Source organism: Hippoglossus hippoglossus, chromosome 10 (genome assembly GCF_009819705.1).
Source record: "Hippoglossus hippoglossus isolate fHipHip1 chromosome 10, fHipHip1.pri, whole genome shotgun sequence".
Classification (NCBI taxonomy): Eukaryota; Metazoa; Chordata; class Actinopteri; order Pleuronectiformes; family Pleuronectidae; genus Hippoglossus; species Hippoglossus hippoglossus.
Window position 1 is genome coordinate 6,566,859 of NC_047160.1, and position 13,289 is coordinate 6,580,147.

Consider the following 13,289-nt stretch of genomic DNA (forward strand, 5'->3'; position numbering starts at 1 on the left):
TTCAACAATCGCTACGCTATACACCAATAAAATCCACCCATTGTGAAACTGTAGGGGGAGACAAATTCAATTTAGAAAAGTATGACACCATCATGTTTTAGACCAAGCAGATGTTTTTAACTAGAAAGGAGGTGGAGAACCCACCTCCTGATTGGCTGAAAGGGCAGTAGCAGAGACGAGGGTGGGCAAAATAAGGTGTGAAGCTCAGTCTTCAGTTGGATTCCGGAAACCAGCCTGGGTTTACATCTTGTGAAAGAATAAAGTCTACTGCACTGAACTTTGACCATGTCCAGAGAATTATTTTGAACAACTATTGAGACTCCAGTAATAGCATACTACACGTGTTGGAAAAGAAGTCTAGACTTAGTATCTGGCCCAGTGTTACTTTTTTTCTCCAACAAGCTCCCCCGAGACGTTTAGTGTGAGCTCTGAAGAATATTTCACTTTTGTGTCACAGATTAAGTTTGATCTTACGAACATAACGGTTCCTAAAATGAAAAATAAATCAAAGTAAATATGTTAATGTTGTGTGTTTATTCACTCATTGCATCCATTTTGTGAACTTCCATCTCCGCTAATTGACACAATTCTGTGTCTTTTCCTGCTGTGGTCATCAATGCATGGCGGCGCTGCACTCAAATCAATAGTTTTATGTAGTCAACTGAACGTCTCATCGCTGTGTCGGTGCGCAATACCCAAATTGACTGTAAAACAAGTTGTGTTCTTATTCAGTATTTTGGGCGGTTTATGGATCAGTCAGAATGTCAAAACTGAATCAACCAAGCTTTAGAGTAATTGGACCCCTGAAAAAACAAAGATGACCACAGTGCACTGACTACAGCTAGCCCAGCGCCGCTACCGAGTCCTGCTGGCAATGACAGCTCCGCTGCGGAGGGAGATGCTTCAGACACCCCCGCCGCAACCTGCAGCAGCAAACCTGGGTTAGCCTGTTTGAAATGTTATTGACGGTATAAACAGCCTTAGTAATAACAGTAGGATGATTTTCACACTAACAATGTGATTGACTGCAATGCCAATACTTGTATGTATGTGTGTTACGCCCGGCCTAGAAGCAACCTGAGCATAACAAAAGTTGGCTGCCCTCTTTCCCCACTCCCAAGTATGACCAGTGCCACGTAGATTTTGCAGTCCAAAATAAAGGTGATTTATTTGACAAATCAGGTAGAAAAAAACGTCAGGAAGAGCACAGCCAAAATAACAAACAAAACAATCTATAATATCAAACTAACTTCCTTACTTCCAAAAGAAACGAAAGGGGAATTCAGGAATCGTACCTGCCTACCTAAACAATAACAGGAGAGAAGACTTACAAAAACAAAAAGGCTTGTAAGGTTAAGGTAACAAGCAGAAACACTGCTTGCAATATAGCGATCACACAACAATACAGATCAGATGGGTTGCAGAAAACAAAGGCACGGTCATGTTGGGAGCCAGGAAAAAGATGAAGGCCAAGACCGGCATCGGCAGGTGACCTTTTAAAATAAGCTCAATTAGCCTATCCTCCAATCACCAGCCGGACCTGAAACTCAGACACAGGAAAAACACAGAGCAGGGTGAACAGCACCACTCCCAGGAAGGGAGGGAGAACAACAACACAAAAACACATAAACACACACATACACACAATATGACTCAGGGTCATAGCAATGTGCATGCATCTGACATGTTAAGTACTGGAACTGTGGTCATGTGGTCCATCCTTTGTGCAAAAACCCAGTCATGCCAAATGCACTTTGATGTGAATATATTGGGGTCTTGCGGTACAGGCGCTTGGAGCAGAAAAAAAGGCTGAAGACAAACGTTGGAAGTTTAATGACACTGATTATGGACGTTTGATTGGATTTCCACACAAGACAATAACAAGTATAATAACATGTTTTTGATTAAAATGAAAGGGAAGTTGGCTACTTCTTTCATTATGGCACTCATTACTTGCTCATATTAAATATCATTTTTTTAAATCCTTGAGGTGACACATATATCTCACCTCACTCTTGTTCATGGTGAATCCACTGTCTGTCAAGTTTCAGAAGATTCTACTTTACAGTTTTTTAGAAAATTAAGGAGAAAGTTGGCTACTACTAAATAATTTGAGCTGGAAGTTGACATTGTGGTAGTTTTTTAGGAAACGTTTCCAAATACTTCGACTCAAAAGTAGTAATGTTGACCTGTGCTTTCCTCTAATGATAGGTAAATGATCAAGGTTCTTCTTCTTTATCTTCTTTTGAAATTTCAAGCATTTGTGTTCACTAGAGCCTTTCTACTCTCAAACACATTCACCTAGATGATGACACTCTTGCATGGCAACTACTATTATAGCAGGTTGAGGAGATAGTGAGAGTGATCACATCCTCTTCGGTTTTGGTAGCTGATGAAGCTGATTCTCTCTGTCATTCACACACCCTAAGTGTGTGTTGGCGGTGAAACACGAAGTCCCACATGTTTCGAGGTTGGCATCCTCTCTGTAGACAGGGCCATCGTTCCACATGAGATCATAGCCACCCACCCTTTTCTCCTTGCCCGTTAGCCTTCCCTCCATATCAACAACATTCAAAGTATCTTCCAGCAGCCTGCACTTCATCTCGTAATCCTCTTGACTACTGGCCGCGTATGAAGGAGAGGCATTCACCTCAATTAACCACGGTTTAAGGTTCTGATCCAGCAGAATGTCGTAGCCATAGAGCTCAAAGCAGTGTTTGTCATTTATCATGATCTTTTGTACACTCTGGAGACTGCGGACAAAGATGTTATCCATCTCTTTGAACAGGATTTCCACCATTTCTCTACCGTGCTTTGCAGTCAGATATCTTCGAAGTTGCAGTATCTGCCACTTACATCCCTTTTCAGGATCATAGTCAGGTGATTTTTTTTGAACAGCCACATTGGTGAGATGCATATACTTGTCATCAATACTCATAAGAGAGAAGCGGGTATGTGAGAAGCGAGCAAATCCATCTCGAGACAGCCAGGCCTTCAAGGGGGCAAATGATGTGACCAGGACATAGACTCTCAGATCAAATTTCTTACCATTTATTAGGTAGGGGTTCTCTATGTAGCGTTGTGCCACATAGTTTTCCACTTGAGCTGCATCCTTCTGTTCCTCTGAGAGCGTGCCATCCTTTTTCCAATCCATGATATCTTTTAGTTTCCTGAAGAGGAAAATGCCTTTCCCTTTGGATTTTGCTGCTGGCTTCATGATCCAGGTGCTGCCAGGGCTTCTTTTGAACTCCTCTACAAAAAGATGATACTCTCTGGGCAGCGAAAAGGTGCAGGGAAAAAAATCACATCTTAATGCCTCCATGCTGCCAACTTCTCTTTCAAGATTCTTCCTGTACCTTTTGAGGTTTTTCACCAAGAGGTTTTTGCGAGTCAGCTCATAATGGTTGCGAAAGTGGTTTATCCTCACATGCTCCTCCATGTACGAATGATCAAAATTCTCACTGAGCCAGGCCACGAGACACCAGTTGAAATCCCACTCTCCATCATCTTTGACTTCAACCCAACCAGGTCTTTGACGCAGGACATTCTGTATAGTGTGTATTAGGCTGCATTTGAAACGCACAAAACTTCTTCCCTCCCGCCCCTCATTTTTCTCACAGTCATATGAACCTTTGTTCATCTTTTTCTTCTTTGTTTGGTTTATTGGCAGTTGGCAACCATTTTTAAGGTGCATTACTGCCATCCACTGGATCTGCCTCCTCTTCTTGACTGCTCACGGAACCTTTGTATCCAGAAGTTTTGTTTTGGGCTGATTCTCTGCCAAAGTCCTTTCTATCTTCTTCTTCTTTCTTCTTTGAGACTGTAAAGGTTATTGTGTCACTTCTATCAAAGAAAATTATCTTCTTCTTCTGTTCGGTGTATTGGCGAGTGGCAACCAGCTTTAATATATGCTAGCTGTCTGTCATAAAAGCATCAAAGGATCAAAAGCAGACTAGTTCGAAATTCTATATTACAGGAACAAAGCTTAGTGGGGGAAAGAGAGAGTTACAGCAGGTAGGCGGTAAGGCCGGAGATATACTTGCTGTTTAAAGGGGACATAGCATGCAAATTCCACTTTGTTAGTGCTTCTACAGGTTAATGTGGGTATCTGGCATGTCTACCAACCCAAAAACTCTGGGAAAAAAACACTCGCGCCTTTTGTTATGGTTCCTCTAAGTCAGAAACGTCATGCTTGAGCGACTCGATTGCGCTTCCTGGGTTTTGTGTCGTAACAAGGTACTGGAAGTCTCCCTACATGGTCTTGGCCCACCCCCCACCTCACCCCCCCCCCCCCCCCGTCCCCCCACACTCATTACGCCGGGTTTACACCGGAGGCAGCGCAGCGCCGTTCCCAAGCGCGCAGCCGCCTGGCTGTTAACACGGGACGAGCATTTCTCCACTGGTCAGCCCGCGATTCACTCACATGTGGCATTTGTCTGGATCGTTGGGACTGGGAGGCTGCAGCAGTTGCTCGGGCGCGACCGCTCGCTCTCCCGTGCGTGAGCTGGAATTTGTGTCAGCGCCACACAGCCAGCAGTGTGGAAGACTTCCGCAGTGTTCAGCACTACTGTAACACTGCGGAAGTCTTCCACACTGCTGGCTGCAGTGTTCAGCACTACTGTACGCCGGGTTACAGTAGTTACGTCGGGTTAACACCGGACACGGAAGCGCCGCTGCGAGGCAGCGCAGCGCCGTTCTCAAGCGCGCAGCCGCCTGGCTGTTCACATGTGACGAGCATTTCTCCGCGCTGGTCAGCCCCATAGACTGTATATATAAGGTCAGCCCGCGATTCTGCTTTCTCCGCTTGTTGTTGTACCCGTTGAATGTCGGGGTTCGGGGGTAAATGATGGTCTTCATAGCCCCCCCCCCCCCTCTCTTTCTCTTTCTCTCTCTGTCTGTCTGCTTGTAGTGGATGGGCAGAGGGGGACATTTAATTATGTTGGGAAAATTAAAACTCCAGGACAACAGAAGGGGAATACAAAGTATGGGATGCATATTTGATAATTTATATCATATAAAATATGTAATTTATATTGTTTAAAATCATGGGGGAGAGGGGGGAGCTGGCTCATTAGCATTTAAAGGAACAGGCACTCAAAACAGGTCACTCTGTGGAGGGCTGTTTTATACAGGGTAAAAAGCTGTTTTAAATGATCCTTGTGGTATTTTGACCAAAGTATGTTACAGACATTTCATTAAGACCCCAAGGAACCATATCAACTTGAGGTAAAATGGGCATGCTATGTCCCCTTTAAAACACGCGTTTGCATAGACAACCGGCTGCGCCGTGAACGTAATTGTTTACATACTTGCCGATGTACTATGCATGTTACCGGATGATACCACTAGAGGGCACACCGGAGAAATCCGACCGTTTAATATAATAAAACATGTACATTTAATCAGACTGCATCTTGTTTGCTGTTGAAACTTTGTTTACTCCAAATGCAATATTTTTTCTAAAATGGTTGCCACTGGGGTCTCCCAGCAACAGCCAGAGATGAACCATTCTGGTTTCAACATGCTTTATTTCTTTAACAGGTGCAAGCATAAATTCAAATGAAACATAAATTGTCCAGCAGTTTCTGCTAGTGTCTTGGCAGCTCACAATGTCCAGTCTCTTTCTCTCTCGTGTTTCTACTTGTCTTTTTTTCCAATAGAATTTTCATTCATTTGGGTTAGATTAAAGATTCAACAGCAAACAAGATGCAGTCAGATGTGTTTTATTCTATTTAGAGGTCAAATTTAAGTAACAATGTCTGACACATCCTTTGTTTTTAGTTAACTATTAGAGAGCTGCGACTTACTAGAGGTCAGACACCACTGAGATCAAATCACTCAGAGAGGGAGCGCTTCTTGCATTAAAAAACAGTATGTTGAATCTTTAATTAGCGTAAGTTATTTCAGTGCATATTATTTCACTATTTAGAACTGTCCAGTTATCTTTGCAATATAAGGAAGGATACAACTCCCAGGATGGGGGGTCTGGACCCCCGCTAAATCCGCCCGTGACATTTTCCCATTTCTTTGATCTTTGTAGTATGACATCATCACATTTATGTTGTCTTTTTTCCTGTAATCTAGAATTTGTCTGCTTTTGTGTCAGACAACTAGTCTTTAATAAATATCAAAGCCAGTTGCCACCTGCCCATAAACCAAACAGAAGGAGACAAAGAAGAAGAACCTTGATCATAGAGTAAACCACTACTTTTGAAAAGGATTTGGAAACATTTTCCTGAAAAACTACCACAATGTCAACTTCCAGCTTAAATGATTTACCAATGTCTGAGGTAGAGAAGCATATTTTTCTCTACAGCAGTACCTGTGCCTACCTGATAATGGGCCCACACAGTGAGAGATGTCCCTGCCAAGTCTTCAAGTGTTTCAGTGTTGACAAAGTTGAGATGGTGGCGATAAAAATCCAAAAACTGAATAAAGATCGCTTCCTTCATGAAGTGGCGATGTTGGAGGCAGTCAGGGACCTTGACTCAGAAAAACATATTGTCAAATTCATTGACCATTTCAGGCTTAAGGACCTTTCTTGTTTGGCCTTTGAATTGCTGGACAGAAGCCTTTTTAACCTGATGTCTGAGAGGGAATGGATGCCACTGACTCTCAATGAAATTCGACTTGTGACACACCAGCTACTGGTCTCTGTTGAAGCCATACATAGTGTTGGCATCATGCATACCGACTTGAAACTTGACAACATAATGCTTGTCAATCACAAGCATGAACCATTCAAGATCAAGCTGATCAATTTTGGCCAGGCCCTCCCAGCGAGCCAATTGAATTGTGGAAATGGTACGCAGAATGCATACACAGCACCGGAAGTAACCTTGGGCTTCATCTTGTCCAAAGCTGTTGATATGTGGGGAGTGGGTTGCATCATGCTCTACCTCTATTTTGGACAAACTGCCCTCCCTTATAATTGTGCATATAGTTGGATGAAAACTATTGTGCACCTGCTGGGTCAGCCAGCAACATGGGGTGGAGCATTCAGCTGGAGGTATTTTATCTTCGATGGGGAAAAAGAGTGGAAACTGAGGACACCAAAGGAGTACCAGAGGATAACTGGTGTAGAGCCACAAGTTTCAATGGGATGTTCAAGGAAATTAGAAGATGCACTGCACGGATTCCCAGACAAACAGGATGAGCCTGAGCAGAAAGACAGGATGGCATTTTTAGACCTCTTAAAAGGTTGTCTACATGCGGACGCTCACTGGAGAATTAGTCCCAGTGAAGCCCTTAAACATCCTTTTTTTACAATGGTTGACATGGCAAATATTCTGGAAACAAGCTCAGATGAGTCTTCCATTGATGCTGTCACAAATGAAGACAGTGATAAATAGTCAGCCTCCATTTAATAAAGCATTGAAGCTGCGGGTGTCATCACACCCAAGGATGACAGTGCTGATGAAGAGTCAGTCAGTCATGAGCTTGACAAGAAAATCAAGTCTCACACTTGGAGTTCAGTATCTTGCCCAAGGATACTTTGGCATGCAGACGGGGAAGACTGAGGATTGAACTGCCAACCTTCTGGTTGGAGGACGACCACTCTACCCCTCAGCCACAGCCGCCGAGATCCAGGTGGACATGGAGAAAACAGAAACTGGATAAAATGAAAGCTTCACTCCAAAAGAAGCAGCAGGCTGCTAAAAGAAAAAAAAAAGGAATCAGTGTCACGACCCAGCTCAGAAGCCTTGACAAAAGAGAGGGAGATGCCAAAAAAAAGAGTAATTTATTTAAATATAATTATCTGTCAATGAACAAAACATAAACTAAGAAGACAATGAGGTGTGTTCCTCAGTTGAAACAGTAGTGAGGGTGCGTGGATGCATGAGTGAACTGGTGTGTGGTGAGGGGATGATGTTGCATGGATAATACATAACTGAATAAATAATCAAGTAAATACCATTGGGAGAACAGGTGTGTTTTTAGTAGTGATTTAAAGTGTGTTAAAGACGAGCAGATCTAATGTGAAGTGGTAGGTTGTTCCACAGGTTTGGGGCGGCTACTGCAAAGGCGCGATCACCTCTGGTTACTAGCCTTGTCTGAGGTTTGTCAAGGAGCAGTGTAGTGGCTGATCTCAGTTCCCTAACTGGAGTGTGCATAAAGAGAAGTTCAGATAAGTAAGACGGTGCCAGTCCGTTAAGAGATTTAAAAGTTAAAAGTACGATTTTAAAAACGATCCTGTGACAAACAAGAAGCCAGTGTAGGAGGCGCAAAATAGGTGTGATATGGTCTCTGTTTTTTGTTTCTAGTCAGCAGGTGAGCAGCAGCATTTTGGACTAGCTGCAGGCATTTAATGGAGGATTTGTCTAAGCCTACATACAGGGAATTTCAATAATCAAGACGGGAGGTTATGAACGCATGGATAACTCTCTCTAGGTCTTTTTGTGGGAGGTAGGCCTTTACCTTGGCTATTTGTCGCAGTTGAAAAAAGCTACCTCTGACTACTGAGCAAATTTGCTTTTAAAAATTAAAAGCACTGTCAAAAAGAACACCAAGACTCTTTACAGTGGAGTGAGTATTAGGAGCCAAAGGGCCAATATTGTCCATATCTTGCAGTTCTGATTGTCCAAATATGATAACCTCAGTCTTATTGTTGTTTAATTTGAGGAAGTTTGAATCCATCCATGATTTTATGTCATTTAAGCAGTCAAGCAGGGGCTGCAGTGATGTCTTAGTTTTATGGTTCAGGGGCAAGCATATTTGAATGTCGTCTGCAAAGCAGTGAAAGGAGACATTATATTTTTCAAAAATTGATGCTAGGGGCAACATATATAGGGAGAAAAGGACAGGGCCTAGAACGGATCCTTGAGGTACCCCACATGTAAGTGGAGCCTTCCCAGAGGAGTAGTCACCCAGGTGGACAGAGAAACTCCTATCTGTTAAGTAAGACTCAAACCACCTGAGTGCTGTACCTTTAATCCCAACAAAGTTTTCCAGGCATGATATTAGGATTGCGTGATCGACCGTGTCGAAAGTGGGCATCAGGTCTAGGAGCACTAGGACAATAGAATCTCCTGAATCAACAGTTAAAATCAAATCATTAAAGAGATGCGCTCCCTTCGTGCGATGAACGGAGTCACGAGAGCCTTTCCCAGCTGCTCGAGGAACACCCTCCGCTTGTTCCGCTTGCCCAGCATCCAGTCGGGGTTGATCTCTCTCCATATCACAAAGGCGTTGTACGAAGAGATGTCAAGGATGTTATGGAAGACGACCAGGGGCCAGCGCGCGGTCATCCTCCTGCAGCTGTACGTTCCGATCATCTTGTCGAGGTTGTCCACGCCTCCTTTGTTGCGGTTGTAGTCCAGGACGATGACCGGTTTCCCGTCCTCGCGGTCACTGATGTCGGCCTCCGCGTGCCCAGGAGCACCTCATTCTTGTTTTTCTTTGGGATGTAGGACACCAGAGTTGTGGTGGGCGTGAAGGCGAACCTGGAGGAGAACACCTCTCTTCCATTGACCGCGAGCAGCCCGGTCGGGAGCTCGGGCTTGTTCTTCCGAACCGTGCCGACCATGGTGATCTTCCTCTCCAGGAGCTGCCGCGCGAGTTCGTAGGAGGTGAAGTAATTGTCCGCGCAGTCCCTCCGTGATATCGAGCATGACCCGCAACCCCTGGTTCCTCTCCGGGCGTCCGCCACTCGGCTTTCCGGCGTAGACTTGCATCTTCCAAGCGTAGCAGGCCACCCACGACACGGATTTGGCGTCGCAGGCCACCCACGACTTGATCCCATATTTCGCCGGCTTGCTGGGCATGTACTGTCGGAAAGGACACCGGCCTGGGGAGAAGAAGAGGAGAAGGAGGAGAGGAGAGGAGAGGAGATGCGAATGTTGACAGGAGAGGAGAAGAGATGAGAGGAGAGGAGAGGAGATGAGGACAAGGACGCGGCAGCCGCGCCGCCCACCAACCCAGACCTCTCGCACGGCCGCCAATTTGTCCGTGGTGCGTCTCGTGCGTCTCGTCTCGCGGCCGTCGAAGCGCAGCAGTCTGGAGTACGTGAGAAAGACTTTGAGCGGCATCGTGGCACGAAATATCGCCGTGGTCTTCTCCTTCTCCTCCTTCGCCTTGGTCTCCTCCTTCTTCTTCTTCTTCTTCTTCCGAGGATGAGCACGATGACGAATCTGCAACAGCATCACACACTGGGTCGTAGTCTTCATCGCCGTCGTCTTCGTCGTCGTCTCGGTTTTCTTCTCGGTCCGCTTCTCGGTCTTGCTCTTCCGCATCCTCTTCGGGTTCAGAGGATTGTTGCTGGGAGAACAGCTGTTGGAGAACCTGTTCTCTGGTGAAACGCGCTTGACGTGACATCGTGACCTGGTCAGGGAGAACGGCACACGGACGTGTCCTGACTTGAACCGGATTGAATGTTAGTAATCTATATACCTATACACGCGCACACACGTTGGGGGTGGGGAATTGGTCTATTTGCTCGACAATACAGCTGATTCCTATTGTGATCTCGGGAGAAACACACCGGCCTCTCTGTGGGTCTCAATGACCCCAGGAGAATTGGATAATGACAATCCGTGGGTCACCCTAACCCTAACCCTTACCGACCAGGGCTTGCGGATGATCACACGCAAGCATGCACGCACGCACTCACTCACGCACACACACACAGACACACACACACTCTGGGTCAATCCGACCCAGGAACAACACGAGGGTTAAAAATATTAAAAAGAACCTGAGGCCTGTGATAGTTATTGGAGACCAGGTTAGATATAAACTTTGTTTTTGCCGATTTTACCGCTTTCTGGTAATCAGATAGACGGCTCTGTAAGATTTCATATGATACTCTGAGTTTGTTCTTTTTCCACCTTCTCTCTGTCAAATATTCTCAGCATCCACTGGCCGAGTCAGCATGCACCCAGCCTGGCTAGACGGACAGAGAGCCACGCGCCGTGCACGGACTCCACAGGCCGAGTAATTGTGGGCAAAGCTCCGCAGGACAGCGAGCCGGGCGGCGTGCACGATCTCCACTGGCCAACTCAGCATGCACCCAGCCCGGCCAGACACACACGGAGCGAGCGCACCTCTCTCTCACGCACTCACACACACACCACATAATTAGGGCCCGAGCACCTCCGGTGGGAGGCCCTATTGTATTTCGAAGGATTTGCATTCCCTTTTGGGGCTTTTTCAGGGCCTAGACATGCTCAAATTGTTACCAAAGTTTGCAGGGAATTCAAAACCCCAAAAAGTAATTGTATTCAGGAGTAATTTGAAATGGGCGTGGAAAAATGGCTCAACAGCGCCATCTAAGGAAAAGCCCCTCAGTTAGCTTTCACCGATCTTCACAAAAATCGTAGCCCAGGTGTATCATGACCAGACAAACAAAAAAGGTCAGGGGTGCAATTGGAAAAAAGCAACAGGAAGCCCGCCATTTTGACTTTAGTGGGCATATTGGCCATTTTCCACATTTTTACTTTGATGTACTTGTCCCAGGGCTTTCATCAGATCAACTTCATATGGAGATGCGTGTCATCACAACAAGATGGAGATGAAAACTACCTCAACAATCGATTTTTCGTCACACGGTGTGACCGTGGCGTGGCGTCAAAGTTTGATTACACGCCATCAAAACACGAGGTTCTGTATCTTGGACATACGTGGTCCAATCGAGTCCAAACTAGACATGTAAGACAAGAGTCCCGGCCTGATGACATCTACACAGAAATCATGACTTCAAATCACAGCGACCCCTGGTGGCAACAGGAAATGTCTTGTATTTTGTACGTCTTACACTTGGATGTATTCCTCCTGATCCACTGGCCGCAACCATGTCAAACTGTATCAAACGAGTCTCAAGACATTTATAATGTAGGCATAAGATTACTGTGACTTTTCGTCAAACGCCATATTAATGGCGTGGCGTTAAAGTTCATCGACTCGCTGTGACACACGAAATTGCTGTAACGTCCGTGTTCATGGGTCTATCTCCCTCAATGTACATTTGTGTAGCAACACAAGGTTGAATGCATATGAATGCAGACATTCATATGGTTTTAAGGAATGGGCGTGACAAAATAACTGACTAGCGCCCCCTAAAGGGCAGCCCCGGCACCACGAGTGGCGGACATGTACAAAAAATTAGTTAGGCACATGTGTCTTCTCATAACAAACAATAAAGTCTCTTGGATCGAAAAGGAAGAACAAACAGGAAGCCCACCAATTTGACTTTAGTGGCCATATTGGCCATTTGCCACATTTTTACTTTGACGAACTTGTCGTAGGGCTTTCATCAGATCAACTTCATATTGAAATGAGTGTTATCTCAACAAGATGGAGATGTAAACTACCTCGGTATATTTGATTTTATCACGCGGTTTGACCGTGACGTGGCGTTAAAGTTTGATGAGTCAAATCAAAATGATTGAGCTGCACCTGCAATATTAGTCACCAGAGGGCAGTGTAAGACCATGTTCTTCCCAAGGCACAAATCTTCTTCCCCAGGGCTGAAGAGTTCGTTCACACATTGTTAATATGTTGCAAACTAAATTAAACTTACGGATGTTGGTCAATTAATGTTGAAAGATAACTTAAATTCACGATTAAGAGTAAAATTAAAAAATTTTAAGTGTACGTTACACGCCCTTTGGCGTAGAATTTTGATGTTTCGCCAAACAATAGGGATTTATTTATAACTCCTCTGTGCATTGTTCCATCAGCATCAAACCTCATTCACAGTCCCACCCTGATCAGATCCATGTGTCAATATTGACTCGTCGTCAAAGCCCCCCCTAATAAATACTTTCAGTTACTTAACGTTTTAGTTACTTTTCATTACTTTTCGTTACTTTTAGTTGGTTTACGTTACGTTACTTTTAGTTACGTTACGTTACATAACATTACGTTACTTTACGTGACTTTACGTTACTTTTAGTTACGTAACATTACGTTACGTTACTTTTGAACTTTTAGTTACTAAAAGTACAAAAGTAACTAAAAAGTACCTAAAAGTACAAAAGTAACTAAAAAGTAACTAAACGTAACGTCACATGACGTAAAGTAATGTTACGTCACTTTTAGTTACCTTACTTTACGTTACTGACTTTTAGTTACTTTGTTACTTTTCGTTACTTTGTTACTTTTGTACTTTTAGTAACTTTTTAGTTACTTTTGTACGTTTAGTTACTTTTTAGTTACTTTCGTACTTTTAGTTACTTTTTAAATAAAAAAATAAAAGTTATTGAATCCCAGGTGTTTACACAGGAAAACTTAAGAGCAAGTAAAAAAAGCAGAAAAGATACAGAAGAACAAGTCTTGAATGTGTTTAAAGT

General features: G+C 44.3%; 1 protein-coding gene across 1 annotated transcript; it reads right to left on the reverse strand.

Moving 5' to 3' along the window:
* Window positions 1-2,365: 2,365 nt before the first annotated feature.
* On the reverse strand, window positions 2,366-3,698 carry LOC117769812 (probable tubulin polyglutamylase TTLL9). The gene has a single exon (XM_034598956.1). It carries the CDS (start codon window positions 3,692-3,694, stop codon window positions 2,366-2,368), a length of 1,329 nt encoding a protein of 442 aa, XP_034454847.1. The 5' UTR covers window positions 3,695-3,698.
* Between the last annotated feature and the right edge of the window lie 9,591 nt (window positions 3,699-13,289).

Bases quoted from the DNA above. Each gene is read 5' to 3' on its own strand.
- LOC117769812 (XM_034598956.1), bottom strand. From the start codon at position 3,694: ATGCACCTTAAAAATGGTTGCCAACTGCCAATAAACCAAACAAAGAAG.